The sequence below is a fragment of the Echiichthys vipera genome, assembly GCF_963691815.1.
Source record: "Echiichthys vipera genome assembly, chromosome: 19".
NCBI classification, from domain to species: Eukaryota; Metazoa; Chordata; class Actinopteri; order Perciformes; family Trachinidae; genus Echiichthys; species Echiichthys vipera.
The window spans coordinates 12,462,405-12,478,656 of record NC_139844.1 but is presented as its reverse complement, the minus strand read 5'-3'; the positions used below and the strand labels follow the sequence as shown (position 1 = coordinate 12,478,656).

The following is a 16,252-nucleotide window of genomic DNA, read 5'->3' as shown; positions in this document are numbered from 1 at the left end:
AGTACTTAACGTGGTGCACAATAAAGTTTAGAAATGTGAAAAGTATTTGGTGATTAAACCATGATTGACCATTGTCATACATTTTTTAAGGGGGTAGAGATGTCAAGAGCAGTACAGGAATTTCTCCCTGATGGAGTTTAGACACTGGTGTTGGTGAAGGGATGAAGGGAAATGCCTGAAGATCTGGATGGATGTGATGCGGAGCTTGCCTTCTGATGATGGAAGGGACCCTGGGCACTGGATGTGGCGATAAGAACTTGAGGTGAATGGGGTGGTGGGTTCTACCGATTTCACATGGAAATGAATAAAAATCTGGTTCTTTTAACTTTAAGAGTAAATGCACATCATCTGATACATTGTAAGAGAAACAGAGAGATAGAGAGAGAAAAAATGAATTTGAAGCAGTAGTCCTCCTGAACTAATCACAAGAGACTTCAGGTCAGGCCAACTTGTAACATGTAACAGAATATTTCTGTGGTTTTCTGATGTACAATATATACAATTGTTTTTCATTTGCATAATAGTGGTAATTGAAAATCTGACACATAACATGACTGTGTAAAGAAAACAGAATATGGCCCAAAACGCTTCCCTGAGGAACTCAATCGTCAATATTAAGTACCCACAATACATGCAGGACAAACGTTCACTGATTACTGTCAAACATTCATAGTGTTATCACATGAATTAATCTTAGATTACTTTCACACATGACAACAGACATCAACTCTTAAGATTGTTACTGCTCTATGGTTCTATGTGTGGGGTTGTCATACGAAACAGAGAGACAGGTGATGTAAAGACAAAGATGAGCTGGAAAGGAACACTGTGTCCGCATGTCAGACCTCGGATGGTGAAGGATGAAAGGAAGGACACCTAGATCTCAGCTGATCGTCTCTCCTTGGAAGTGGAGCAGAAGAGTTTATGGTTTGTGGCTATAAAGGTGCAAAATGTGACAGTTACATAATAACTATCATACCAGGGTTGAGTAAACTTAGAGTCACCTCGTCCTAACTTTGGTTATGTAATTGCTGAAAAGTTAGCGGTGATGAAAACAGTGGTGACATAGTCACCAAGGATTTGCTACTACAGTGTCCAAACAGGCCAGGCCGCATGGTACTGTAGGTGTGCGTTTTACTTCACATAACAAGATGTTAAGCCTTGAGTCTATTGAAACACTAAGCACAGTAGATTTCTCAACAAAGTGAATATTAAAGCCATATTCAATACACTAACAGTGCAGTAAGCCTTGAGAAAGAGTTAACACTAATGATATCAAATAAGAACGGGCAAAATTACAAAAAACTTATATTTCACCAATAATAGCAAGACCCATAGTCATTAGACCAGTTGACACTCAAATGAATAAACTATATTTTAAATTAAATCAAATTTTATTATGACTGAAGAAAAAAACATACTGTAAATGTGTAGCCACACACAGAGCCAACTTTCAGTTCATGACAGATGCTGAACAATGTTAATAAGAATGTTCCAGTCGGGAAAAAGATGTGACTGAATGTGATATGACTCAAACATTGAGACGTTGTAAAGTAAAACTACAAAAAAATAAAACAAGGATAATGTAAGAAAAGGACTTGAACCAAAAAACACTGCATGAAGACCTCAGTTGGCTGAATCAAGTGTTTCTAGGTGGGGTTGGAGTAAAGACCATGTACATGATGTGCAAACTCTGAGGCCATTTTCTAGTGAGGTGTACTGCTACTTCTCCCAATCATTAATAACACAGAGTATCAAGTCAAACATTTCAGACTGATAACACAGGAAAGAATTAATTAGGGCGTATAATTTATATAACAAAACATAATGTGATTCCATTAAATAAGAAATAAAATAAAAGTGCACTGAATGCCCTGAAGCAACAGTCTTCTAAGGTGCAGCAGTGAATAAGATATGACTCTCTATTATGCACAAAGCGAGCTTACAGGCTCTAAGTTAAACAGAATATAGTTGTGCTATATATAAATAAAATAATGATGAGCAACAAGCACATAAAACAGTTTGATGCACAGGAGGAAACTATGAAAACCAAATTCATAGTTATGAGGTCTGAAAGGGTCTGCAGGGAGGCCTAGTGGTTGGAGAGCAGCGCCCCAGGTTTGATCCCCACAACAGCTACAGGTGTCCCGTCCTTCAGCACGACATTTAAGTCACAGGAAAAGGAAGGAAGGAAAAACTGAAACCTGAACGTGAGCTACAGATACACAAAAGAAGACACTGGGAATCTTTTTTTTGAAGTCTTTCACTGAAAAAATAAGTTTTTCCTGTCAATAACACCTACTAGTCAAGTGTCCAAGTATATACACCTTTTCATTTCACTGCAGTGAGTTTAATACTTACAAGCGAAGATCCCTTTTGGAGAGTCTTTTTTGGAAAAAGTGGATTTAAGATTATTCAATAAAATATTTCTTCTTAGCGGGGCATTATATACAATCCCTCTTAAAAACATTTCTCACAGTGTACTTTGTCACTTTTCATTGTAGAACAGGAAATTCTGTCATATGAACAAAGGAAATACTGAATTCAATATAATGTAATTTAACAATGGAATTCAGAGGTGCAGAGAGCTGCATTTGTAGCAACAGTTTCAGAGTTTGTGTAACAAATGCTTCTTTTCAAGAACCATTAGCATTATTTCTCAATGACATCCATAATGATGTTAGTCCTAAATGGTTTGTGCTCAGCTAATGGAAATTAAATACACAGAGCCTGGAGGCTGCAGCACTGGTCTTTTGTGCCAGAAAGAAGCAAACATCAGGAGTCCTGCGTCTCTTTAGGACAGGCGATGTGCTCCTCTGATGTCTTCAGCTAATCTAATAACACAGCAGAAAAGCCACCTGCAGGTTTAGATGGAGCTTCTGCGTTTATTGAGTCTTCTGTAGGTGTTAATGCTGTGCAGACCAGTGGAAACTGAGCTGATGCCTGAGTGGTGTTGCAGGCCACACACGCAGCCATTAGAGTGCAGGGGGTTGGAAAAAGCCTCTCCCTGCTCCATGTAGGTGTCTGAGGTGGAGAGGTCACGTGGGATGATCATGGGTATGGAGTATTGCAGCTTCTCTCTACTCTTGTACCAAAGACAGGAGCACATGGATTGGAAGTGGAGCACTTCAGCGTAAACGTTACGTAGACCCCGGCTCGCTGACCCTCCTCCACTACCTCCAACAGCGCTTCCTCCGCACCCGGAAGGTGTGGAGGAGGAGGAGGCCTCGTCTATAGAACAGTGGATGTGTCCACCCGCCTGACCGTTGTGAGCGAGGAGAGCCCTCTGCTCAGCATCCCTCTTCTCATCCTCCGCGTTCATGGTCATGAACCGCAGCACTGCTAAGTTGAGGAAGGCTCCGATCACAGCCAGGCCCGTCAGGATGTAGATGAAGCTGAAGGCCACATAATCCGGCTGTTTCTGCAGAGCATGCTCATTCTGCAGCGCTACATAGTCCCCGAAACCAATGGTTGTGAGTGTGATGAAGCAGTAGTAGTATGCATGAAAGAAGCTCCATCCCTCAAAGTGTGAGAAGGCCAGCGCCCCCACGCACAGTGTGCTCATGCAGGATATGAAACCTATGGTCACCATGTTGACCATGGAGACTTCAGTGCGCCTCATGCCTAGGCACTTCTTTAGGCGGTGGAGCAGGTACCTAACAAAGGTGTTGATCCGCTCACCGACACTCTGGAACATAACCAAGGTGAGCGGGATGCCCAGGAGGGCGTAAAGCATGCAGAACACCTTCCCTCCATCTGTGCTGGGGGCTGCATGACCATATCCTGAGGGGAAGAAGGAGAAAGGAGCAGGGTTACTAGGGCAGAACTAATTAAATCTACAGTGCAGAGGACAGGGGTCTGAGAAAAGAAGGCTGGAGGCTGGAAAGATAGAGTCAAACCTTCGAGAAGACATATATAAATGATTTGTATTCTTTGAGCAGCACTTTTTATAAATTCACAGACTCTTCATTTCACAGCGGCAGAATGCCATTGAAGATGAAAATGCACAGCAGTGTGGCGGGAATGGCCAAGTATTGATGTCGTGGAAGAGAGAGAGAGAACCCTGAATTATTCATTGACAATTGGTCTCTGTGGAGTGACTTCAGCTAATGAGTACGTTTGCACCTTATTAGTCTTCTACATTTTTCCAGATCAAATAAACAGCAGAGATTATGTTGCAAATATTGGTCCTTATTCTGTTTATTTAATAAAATCACTCTTTGTCCTGCAGTCCTTTGAATATTTGGATGAAAGGAACCCTACAGCAGAACAGAATAAGTCAGCAGTGTGGTTGGTGCGTGCTCCTGAGTCTTCTGAACAGTGTACAGCCCCAAAACAGAATACAAATCTCATTATTAAGCAGCTCCATGGCACAGAAAATGCCACGTGAAAGATTTAAGAAGAAGCTTTTCTGTAATTTATTTCCCATAAAAGAGAGAATAGTTCATAAACCATTTACTCTACGGACATATTGTACCGTCAAAGACTGAAATGGCCACGTGGAGAATACTTGTGAGTGTTCGCCACATTTCGGATGACTCATACTGACTGAGTGATTCTGTATGCACTCACACTGTAGAGCTCATGAATTTCAGGATATATTTGAGCTTCCTTCCGGCACATTTCAGGTTAAGCGCCAACCTTTTGTCTCATAACGTCATCCTCTCGCTCCTATTGTCCCACAGGATACGGCGCCCTTGCGTGCAACATCATTACTGCCTGATATATTCCCCAAATGTGGACCTGTTGCACACAGGAGCCGGGAGATGATGTCCCTGATAACAATGGGATCAGCAAATGGAAAAGGTTGACCAATAGTTTGAATGTAATTACTCCAGGGGTTGATTTAATTCTTTGGGCTCTGGTTTTATTGTCACACTGATCCGTGCGGTCGAGCCATCTGTCTGTCTAGTGCCAAATCTGTTTAAAGCTTTCCCTGTTGGGCTGCCAAAATGAGAGCCAATACAACTGATGTATCCCCTTGTGGAAGAAAAACCAGACCTGCTTACAGAGCAAAGACACATTCTGCATCTTAGCAGCATTGCATAAAGACTATATTTACTATATACCATTTCCTGATGACAGAGCGATGACTGACTACTAACAGGTACTCTGTTCTGATTAGAGGTCGATTATGTATCTTTATTTTGAATTGTTTTTCAACTGGATGCTATTTAACACAAGTATGTTAAATTGTTGCAACTGTTTTTTCATTCAGTTACATTTGCAATGTTAAGGTCAGATTGGTCAAGTCTGCACACATATGACCTGGGAGGCAGGTTTATCCATGAGCCTATACTGTGAGAGTTCTTTGTTTTTCATCATTTAATGGAGTTGAAAATAGCTAATATTTGCTAAACTGTTCATCCATTAGGCCTTTGAATGTTTTATATCAACCATTTTCTTTTAGCTATTTATACTGTTTATTCATTACTTTTAGCCAATTATTATTTATTTGTAGCTGATTATTTCAACAGTTTAATCAGTTGCCTAGTTTTAGGCAAACTATTTAAACAATTTAACTGTTACTTTTAACCATTATTTTATTACATTTACATGATCTATTTATTTTGTTATAAAATTATGTTCGTGAAAAACGTATTTGTTACTTAAGCTAACACTTTTTATTCATTAGATTTAGCTATTTCAACTGTTTATTGAATACTTTCAGCTATCTATTTCAAACATTTATAATTGGCTAACTGTCAACCTTTATACTTTTAGCTACCAATTGCAACCATTTTTCTACTGCTTTTTGCCACGTAACAATTTATGCATTACACAGCTAACTAGTCCAACAGTTTATCCATTATTTTCAGATATCATATTTGAACCATTCATCTATTACTTATAGATTACTGTTTCTTCTCACTTGCTAATTAGCTTTCATACACTTGTTGCAGACACACTTGCTCCTGGGGTGTAGGAATCACTGCTGTACAATATGTTTAATTACTACTACAACAACTACAACACGTCAATTTATTTGACCTTTATTAAAACTCATGACAGGCTGCTTATCATAAATGCTTGAGTCTTTTGTCACTTTGCTCCCCCACACTTCAGCTCCGGTCTGTGAATATTAGTGTGTTCTATTGATCCACCATGAATATATATTAAAGTCATAACTTTCTGAAGAAGATTTGCATTGCTTCCAATTGAGAAGGTACAACACTTCCCTCAAGCTCTGCATCAGAAAATATTATAATATAAATTGCCGTTACTTTAACCTTGCACAAGCATTTACTTCTGGCCTAAGCTGTGGCTGAATCCAACAGAAATGCTGTATTTTCAGCATCTTGATTTATATTCTGTCATTAGGAAACAAAAAAGTCCCATTCATCCATAATACTACTAATCATTTTCATGTCATATCCCATATACGATTATTATATATATATATTATATATATTATAACAGTCCTGCTTAGCTTATTCTCATCAACAGGTTTGTATGATATCATTAGAAAAGTTATGCCAAAAATGTGTATGATATCTTACAAAATATGATGTTCTATTTCTGCAATAAAACAACCGGAAGTGGATCACGACAGTTACATTTAAGAAATAAAAGGTGACGGTTGGGCACCAAAATGACTTGGTCAGGATTGGAAAAAAGGTTGCAGTTTGGCTTTGTACATCCGCGACACAATCTCCAGTCCCCCGGGTGAATGTTCTGTGTTTTGGGATCTAACCACAACCCCTACCTCTCTGAGCAGAGGTTGGCAATCTTATACTATGTTATCGGATTTGAAGGATTTTGAAGGTATATGAACAAACAGTGAATGAGGATAGTTTGTTGGTTTAAATTTTTGGTGTTAAGGTTTGCAAAGTTTAGTAACGCCTTTTGGTTATCCCAAGCTATGATATGCTAATAGTCATAACAGACTATGTGAGGTTATAGGGATTAAACTCCAGAGAATGGGCATGATTGAGTTGCATTCTCTATGAAATGAATACATTTTAAGAGGAAGACTTTGTTGTTTCCTATTCAAAATGTTGCTCTAGTCTCAGTTTTAAGAAGTACATTCTATGTCCAAATCCTGTAAGTAAATCAGGTAAATGCACTGACTGACCATTCATTAGAGAATGAGGACGGTGTGTTCAGGTGAGCACACAGGCTTGAGCTGCAGACCTGTCAGGAGCTGTCAGCAGCAGGATGCAGCTTATCGAGTCACGGGGACCGCTGGAGTGACAGCGGCGCTCGTCAACTGCCGACGCAGGAGCTGAAGGCGACAAGGCCAGCAGTCCTGCCGCCGTTTGAGAGAGTAGAGAGGACCCGCATGACAAGTTCATCGTCCCCTCTCTTCCCCCACAGCAGCCGTGACAGAGTTATCATGAGACAGGACGTCTCTGCGCCTTGTCCTGGCACGCAGGGGGAAGCCACCAGGGCCACTCGCTCTGTTTACATGGATTACAATCATTGCCACTGGCAGATGAAAAAGTGCAGCCTCGATGCTCTGAAAGGTGAAAAAAAAAACAAGGGACCAAAGAGGTTTGATTGACATCTGGAAAACCCCAGACTCTTGCACCTGCTGAAGCATTAAAACTGAACATGTTTGGCTGCAACTGTTTGCACATATGTCATGGATAGACGAGGAGACACACAGACGAGACATCCAGGAAATTACAGGATATCAGTTTTTTTTCCCAAAGGAAACAGTAATTGCCTTCAAAATTAGTTCAGTTTCTTAAATTGTATAAGGCCCGTTGCAGCATATAAACAGAGAATCAAAGACTTTGCTGCAACCCCGAGCTGATCATAACATATATAACCATATCATATAAGGTCTCATAACCTATATTCTGTCATTATCCTGAAGAAAAAGAATATATCTTATAATAAAAATAATAATAACATCATAAATAAACACTGAAAGAACATTAAAAGAGTTATCAGGCAAAACTAACAAAGGTGCAGCATATAACTCTCTCCCTCCTCGTTGCCTCTCATTACAGATTCAGAGTCACAGAAACATTTTAAATGCTTCAAAACAACACAGAGAGAAGGAATATTCCCTTATGATATCTTTGCCATTCAGAAACTGACAGATTTGGTGTCAGGTCTTCAATTGTATATCTTTACATTCTCATTTATTTCACAATTTTGAAACCTCTCATTCATTTTGGCGGATAGACACACACTTTCATTCAGTCCTGTGACATGTTAACCCGCACTCTGATTTTCTGATTTGCAGTGAATGTGAATGGAATTCCATAGAAAATACAGTATATAGTATAGTTGTGACATCACAACCATTTAAAGGCACAGTTCCTGAATATGAGCTTTGTGCATTTCTCTTTAGATTCAGTGTTATGATTCTTTCAGAGTATTTATGAAGCACCTCGACCAAAAATTACACTGAAATCTCACTTTTTACAATATGGGACCTTTCTCATCTGCAATGCAAAATATATCATTGTTGCTGGCTGTTGTTCGCCCTTTTGCTCGTGTCAGTGTGAGTTTGTCTCCAAAGATGACAGCTCAGTGCATACAGTTCCTTCCTCGTGGTACCTGCCTTGAAAATACAACATCACAGCATCCAAAATCTTCATTATCCTGATTAATTAGGCAGGGATAAAAACCGGCTTTGAAAATACATCAAAGAATGGCATAATGTGCCTGTTAGGGCTCCAGTTCTCTGTCACTCAATTAAATTTTCATTGATTACCAGGCACAATGTGTTCTCACCAACAAGATGATGGGTACAACCTATTCATCAAGCCCATCACCTCAGCTAATGGGGCAGGATTCTCAAAGAGGAGGCGCATTAATCAGAGACTAATTTATCAGGGATTTGTAAAAAAAAAAAAAAAGAAAAAAAAGGAGAACTTGTTGAGACCCATGAGTATAAAAGAAATGTCAAAACATGCAAACAAAAAACCACAAAGGTGAAGTTTCCGTTGGTAAAAATATAACATACAAATATGTGCACACCAGTGCACCAGATTACAAATCATGTTATGAAACATGTTATATATATATACATATACTAACAGAAAGTCTCCACAGAGTCTCTGGAGACGAGACTTCAGGATGTGGACTTTATAACAGATATGCTGCTGGGGGCAGTGTCGCTCTCTGGGGTTCAGTGGTGACTGATAATGTCCTCAGACATCTCAGCACCCTGGAGACCAGCCAGTGCCACACTGTATAATACACTCATCAGTGTGTGTGTGTGTGTGTGTGTTGCAGAATTTCACTCCAGACTGAAAGGCAAAGGTGAAAACAGTAGCTGGCTTGATACTATCATCTTTGCGTAATTGCACAGTATGAACAGATAGCATCTCGTGCTAAATTACTTTCTAAAAAAAAAGCAGTGTTTGCTGCATAAAGAGGATGAGGTTTGGTCTTTTTTCAAGGGATCTAACTAAATTGTTACTGCTGTGATCACATATTTTCTTGTATGTGAAACCTTTTGACATATATACAATGTATCTTCTGCTTTTAACAGCCACCTGCACCTAAACATTGATAGATATACGGAGTATGGGAACATTTGTATAAATTATGAGGAATTTACCTAGAATATTTCCATTTGATTGAGTGGTGCAGCTACTGCACATATAGTCTTACGTTTTAATATATGTCACTTAGTGAACTTAATAGATATATAAAATATATATGACACAGTCAGACAGAGTGGAATAATAGGATGTTGGATCCCAACTATAAAACTATTACTAGTATTGTCTTTTATTCCCTTTTTTTGTTTGAAATAACTTTGTCTCACACTCAACATGTAGCTGTTTATATGATATAAGTTGTATGTGTGTATGTGCATCGTGATGTTGTTGACATGCGTGTTGTGTGATGCAGTGGCTCCGGGCCCAAGACTAATTTCCAGGTGAGACAATAAAGTATATCATATCTTATCTTACCTCATCTTATCTTATCTTAGAATCAAAAATGGCAGAAAACAAAAGGTAACGTTAAACCTATAACATACATGTAATGGCCAAAAATAATCTGCGCTATAACAAATTGTGTTTGCTGTGCTTTTGGTCATTGCAAAGCTTCCACTGCTGCTTGCAAAGCTTATTGCTGTGAGTGCATGGTGATATGATAATAACTGAAGGTGACTCAGACATTTTGATCAACTCAGCTCCTCTCATCTGGATTATGGCAGTTATATACTGTGAGGACATGGTTTAAAGAGATTTTAGGGAGTAAATCAAACTAAAAGTGTGAAAGTGGGGGCACAAAAGTGGAACTTATGACCTTGAGAGAGAAATACTGATGTAAAATAAGTTTGAAGAGCAAAACACTTTACAGGACAATAGAATACACACATTAAGGAGCATTATGACATTGTTCTATAGGTTAGTCACCAGGGTTGAATGATTTTTCAATAAAAACAAACAAAGAGACAATTTCAATTTGAAATATAAGGAAAAACATCCTAACATCAGTCAGTTAAAAACTCCTGCTGGAGCTGAGTAACTGGAGTGGCTGTTATGATTTACAGCTCTCCTAAGAGGACATAACTGTCAGTGTGTATCACTGTAGAGGTCAGTAAACAAATTCCTTCTGCAATGCTGAAGAGTGCTCAGAGGTGTTACACAGAATCAAAATATTCAGCCATATATGGCTAGCCTAGTTCTTCATCATACAGGTGGCTCGAGCGGTCATCCTGGCGTGACGTTACTCTTATCTGCGTTTACGCCATCCCTCAAATTCCTGCGCAGATTGGGGAATGTTCTGTACAACCATGAAAATAAACACTGATCATGTCATCCATTTGGTACAGGCTGTCTTTGAGCAGCAGCCCACTCTGCTTCCCAGCATGCCTTCTCCACAGCTCACTTTAATCTCCAGCTGCGTCTGGCCAAAGACATCATTACACGACCAACAAAGTGTAACTCTTGTCCAACCCCCCACAGCTAACACCCAAAGAAGTTACATTAAAAGTTGACTATGATCCTGTATTTCCCACGAATGATGTCGCATCCCTACCTAAAATGTGCACCCGCAGACCCCCATCAATCCTCAGTCACCGACACCTCAAACTCCAGACGACCCCATCATTGTTTATTCAGGCTCTCAAACACAAGCTGTGGTTCTCCCGCCTCCCTCCATTACTCTGTCCGGCTTCTGACCCACGAGACCCTGCTGACAGCTGCTGTGTAATGTCCGTGTTTGTGAAAGCAAAGACTTCTAGGAATATCAACATTCAAAATCAATAAATGCAATCATGATTCTAGAAAAAAGAAGATGCCTCATTTATTTTTCAATGAGTTATGGATTAGAGAGGAAGCCTTTTCTGCTGTTTGGATCGCTTCAGTGCAGTATTATCCAGACGTGCAAAGCTGCAACATCTACCATGTTCGTGCAATTAGTTAATTACGTTAATTTGTCCGGAAACAACAAATACAGCTCAAAAACAGCCATTTTGTTTAACATTAGGGCCTCAATGCACCAGACTGTCATATTTTTACATTAACATATACACATAAAATGCTCTCTTCTCATTGGGAACAAAAAAAGATTCTGAGATAATTCTTCTTCTCAGAATTAAAACCACTTTGTGGACACAGGCCCTTAGTGCACTGTTTAGCGTTTAAAATGAGAGCGTTTGTCTGGCAGTGCTGGATTTCAGCTTGGTCACAAACTTTCTCATTGTGCACAGACGCCAAGAGTGCAGATGCAAAAGACCAAGTAATGCTGACCAATAAGAGTAGACTGGCCTTTTTCGAGGGGGGGCTTAAAGGGACTAAAGCACTAAAATGAAGCATTTCCGAGTTTGAATACGGGTATATTCAGATAGACCGTATGAGAAAATTTTGTTTTTTGAACATTAATGTAAACATGTTCTAGTAGAAACTCAAGTGTGAACCCGAAAATGAGCATGATATGTCCACTATAAATGACATCTGATATTTTTGGCACTATGAATGTATATCAGCTTTTGAACTTGGATCAGGATATTTGCAGGGACATGCTTTGTTATATTCACTTCTAATGATGTTCCAACTCCGACATTTCCCCTGTAGTTGCTCTCAGCAGAATATAAGAATAATCTCTCTAATCAAACTTTCATTATAAGCCCCAGCAGTGAACGACGAGACTTTCCAACCAGTACAACAGATAGAGAAACTGGGGGATACAGGATGTATTCATCACAGGCAATCTGATGTAACGCCAAAGGAGACAGCACATTGGCAAAGCGTCTGTCTGGGTTCACTTTAACTCGGTTACCCCTGTGTGGGCTCCAAATCGGGCCTGGGAGCATGTGCTCTTGTCCAGCCCACAGCTGAGTCCCAAACATTAAAGCCTCAGAAGCCTGGACAACAAAGCGAACAGCAGTTAGATCAGAGAGCTGTGACTCCGTTCCCTGAGCGGATAGTGTTGGAGTAAAAAACCTCTCATCATCAGTCAGCACACCCACAACATTCACACGTTACATGTAGAAGCACTTCCATCAAAAGCACCAATCTGTGTCTGTGTGTGCGTCGGACCAGCTTAGTCTTATGTTTGCTTTTACTGCGGGGGAAAAAAATCAGGGTCTTTTTCCAAAAGTACTCCTTAGGTTCCTTTTTAGGGGATATGAGAGGAAACCTTGGCAGGCCGTAGTTTTCCATGAGGTCAGTAAGCAAGACATTCCAAGCAGAGTGTGAGATCTCTGGGAGGGTAAGCTAATTAAATAAATCAGGTGATTTATGTACCTGATACATAGTTGATATGGACTTGTTTTAAAACTTACAACACAGCTGGACTAAAATGGGGTTCACATACACAGATTTTGTACACAACAGGGGGGCAGGGGAGGAGGAGGAATGAGAAGAAGAAGACAGGAGGGATAAAGGGAAACAAAGCAAGATGAAAGGGTGAGAAATAACGCTGAAAAGAAACTGATCTAGAATACATAACTTACTCTCCATTATAGCAATGCTCAAAAAGGTCCATCAAAGGAGGATCATTTAAAGCTTTAAAACTAAATTTAGATGGTAGGAAGTCTTTAATTTGTAGTCATTGCTAGTGTAGGATTTCTTTCCGGGCTTTTAGGAGGTCAACTCAAATAACAGACGTATCTGTTTCAAGTGCTCCACTTGGGCTATGTGCTTTAAAAGTGTGCCTGTGTGGGCACAGAGAGAGAAAGAACGAAGAGAAAGTGAGAATGTGTTGTGTAATATGATACTGGAATTTGAAATAGTTTCTTTAGGGAATAGATGCTAAAACAGTGCTGAACAGCTGGCAGGAGAGCAAAACACACTTTTCTTTCAATGTTGGGAATGATAACAAATTCAATCAAAGCGAGCAGAGATACCCAGAAAACTGACATGATTGCTGAGCCAATGTGTCCTTTTATCTCCATGACGAGCATAGGCCGGGGATACCGGGATAACCCTAACCCTAACCCCCAGGGGTTCATGGTTAGCTAAAAGAAATAAAGGACTAGAGACTATCCCTTGATGGGATCACACCATTTTTTCAAAAGTGTCCAGAATAAATCTTTCACTGGCTTCCTGTAGCTGCTCGCATCCACTGCAACACTCCTACTTAAGGGTCAGGCCCAGCTTAAATCCAGGACATGGTTAAGCATTACACCCCAGCCCGCCCAATGATCCCGACAGAAGAAAGTCTACACATCTTCCGTTGCAGGCTTAAAACACATCTCTTTTGACTGCACCTTGGCTTAGAAGATGATGGCTTATTTAAACTTACATCCTGCACTCATATGTAGCACTCTGTAGTTAGGTTTATTAGAAGCTATCACACTTACTGGATTATTGCTATTCTCGGCTTATGCACTTATTGGAAGTTGCATGGGCAAGATTGAAATGAAAAGTAATGTAAATAGGGAATGGATAGACAGTCATTTATTCAAAAATAGCAGATATATAGATAGCTTAAAGTAATCTGAAGGATAGAACAGGTAGTGTACAAACAGGTGAAACAGAAAGTATAGGGAAATGGATAAACAGTTAGCTAAAAGTGTTGATAGGGTTGAACCGTTCCGGTTATGACAGAAAATTAAACACTATCCACTTTTGATGATTGTGTATCATTCAGTCGAATTCAAATGTCACTGCCAATGATGGTGGTGAGGATGACGAGGATCATTTTCTGTGGAATATAATAAGCGCAGAGACACACTTACATCTAGGCTAGGAACTGGGCCAAGTGTGAATCAGGAGACGGCTATTCACATACTATTAAGTGCCTTTGATCCATTTGCATTCCAAATAAGCATTTTGTTTACGTGACGGTGAAAAGACAGCTTATACTGTAGAGCATAAATGACAAAGTTGTTAATCCTAACACACTGGAGGGGGTCTCTGCGCTCCAGCATATGATAATTTGCATGTGAAATAGTCCAGTTTAGTGTCATTAAAGAACAAAGCATATGTGACAAGCCTGCTATAATTTCACATGGTTATTTTGCGCCTGTCTTGTGATGTCTGGTCATTTGGACTGCAGCCGTGTAATGTTTTATTCAGTTGAATGCTCTTTTTAAAAATAGCTGCTGTCTTGTTATCTCTTACTACTTTTTTCCCCCTCACCCACATTTATTTTCCTTCCAGCTCTGTCTTCCCACCCTCCACTCTCTCTATATTTCTAAGTCCCATCAGTCTCGTAACTCAAAGAGATGTATTTGCTCTTTCCCTGCAGCCTCTGCAGCACAGTCACCTGCCTCTGTCACCTGATTCCTGATATATGCATATGCGCTCTGGCCCCCATTCAGCTCGTTCAGCTGCTCTCAGGGAACAGATGCTGCTCTAAACAGACATGTGTTGGCGAAAGGGGAGGCTCCACATAACGCACGCAGATCAGTTTACACAGCAAAAAGTAAGACAATATGGAAAAACCCTGGATTAAATGAGAGGAACACAAGCAAGCATGGTGATAAACATCAGTGCTAGGTTACACAAAGACTTTTAATTGGAAAATACGATCATAATTACTTTCTGTGTGTATAGCAGGGTATAGTATATCCTCATCAACTTATCCTGAATAAACTGCAGTACAGCAACGCTAAATATATGTTTGAGAATATTTAGAAACAGCGTGAACATTACAAGGTTTGTCTACCAAAGAACTGACTTTTTCTTTCTTTTTAATGTATAATGTCCCACTCAGCATATTTCCTGGTCACAATGACTTAACAACCCAAATAAATGAGTCCTTAACACAATGATATTCTCTATATTGATATATTAATGACCCATGGGTGCATACTGTTCTTGCCAACCTTGAGACTTGGAAAATAGGGATGATTTGGACACCAAAGAGGTAGAGACTTTGATTCCTGCATTAAAAAAATAAACTAAATAAAAAGAACACTGAATCAACATATATATGTTAAACACTTTCAATTTGACTGTTATTTGTCAGAAAATGAATATTGAATAATTTGTCTCCATCAGTTTTCATTAAGTCATTCATATGTTCATGTTTTGCCACTCTTCCTCAGAAAGTCTGTGTGCCACTGTTGCTTTCAGTAACTGTAAACATCTCCATGTGTGTAGTAATTTGACTGCAACAGATATTGTGTGAAATTTAAGCAGCAAAACTAAAACATGTAGTGATAAACTTGGCAGAGGAAACAGAACTAAACTTTGAGCTTCTGAAATAATCAGTTGAAGTGTTCCTCATGAGTGTAGCAGTAGCTCTGCTCTGTTCACATTTTAGATAATGTATTTTCATTTTTCTTTCATTAAAAATCCATTATTTCACTCACAGATTAACGAGCATCAGCGCTGTACAGTGTCAGAAACAAAAAGGAAAAAGAGGTGTGATAATGATTCTTAAATCGGGAGACATTCTGGAGAATGGTGATCCCTGAAGGACACCAGGAGAGGGCAATGAGAAATGGGAATCTCCTGGGAAAATTGGGAGGATGCCAATATGCTTGAGACACTACTTTAAAAGAATATTAGGAAATTTTAGAAAATCTCTTGTGGAAAGTTAGATGAGAAGATACCTTGAACTTTTGTTTCAATTCAAAAAACTTTATTTGTCCCCGGGGGGCAATTCAGGTTTGAACTTCAAATTGTTTCATATGGAAAAAGAAGTTGAAGATACACACACATGCACAAACCCATATGAGGAAATGTGTGTGCTTTGCAAGACACAGCACAAACATTAACACACGAGTATGTGTGTGGTCCATTGACAATAGCTTTCTGCTGGAGACATGAGTGCCCATCAACGTACTGGCTGAGCTATCTAACTGGACTCCTTGCCACATTGTAAAGCTATCATATGTCATGTCATGTGATGCATGAGGCTAATGCTGGCACCTGTCTTA

General features: G+C 39.7%; 1 protein-coding gene across 1 annotated transcript in view; it reads right to left on the bottom strand.

The window, feature by feature from the left end:
- Positions 1-2,866: 2,866 nt before the first annotated feature.
- The window catches only part of kcnk3a (potassium channel, subfamily K, member 3a), a gene marked incomplete at both ends in the record, with an annotated part of 29,284 nt that continues 15,898 nt past the window's right edge, over positions 2,867-16,252 (bottom strand). Inside the window, one exon of the mRNA XM_083933521.1 lies at positions 2,867-3,783. Coding sequence (XP_083789647.1) covers positions 2,867-3,783 — 917 coding nt within the window. The remainder of the gene's footprint in view (positions 3,784-16,252) is intronic.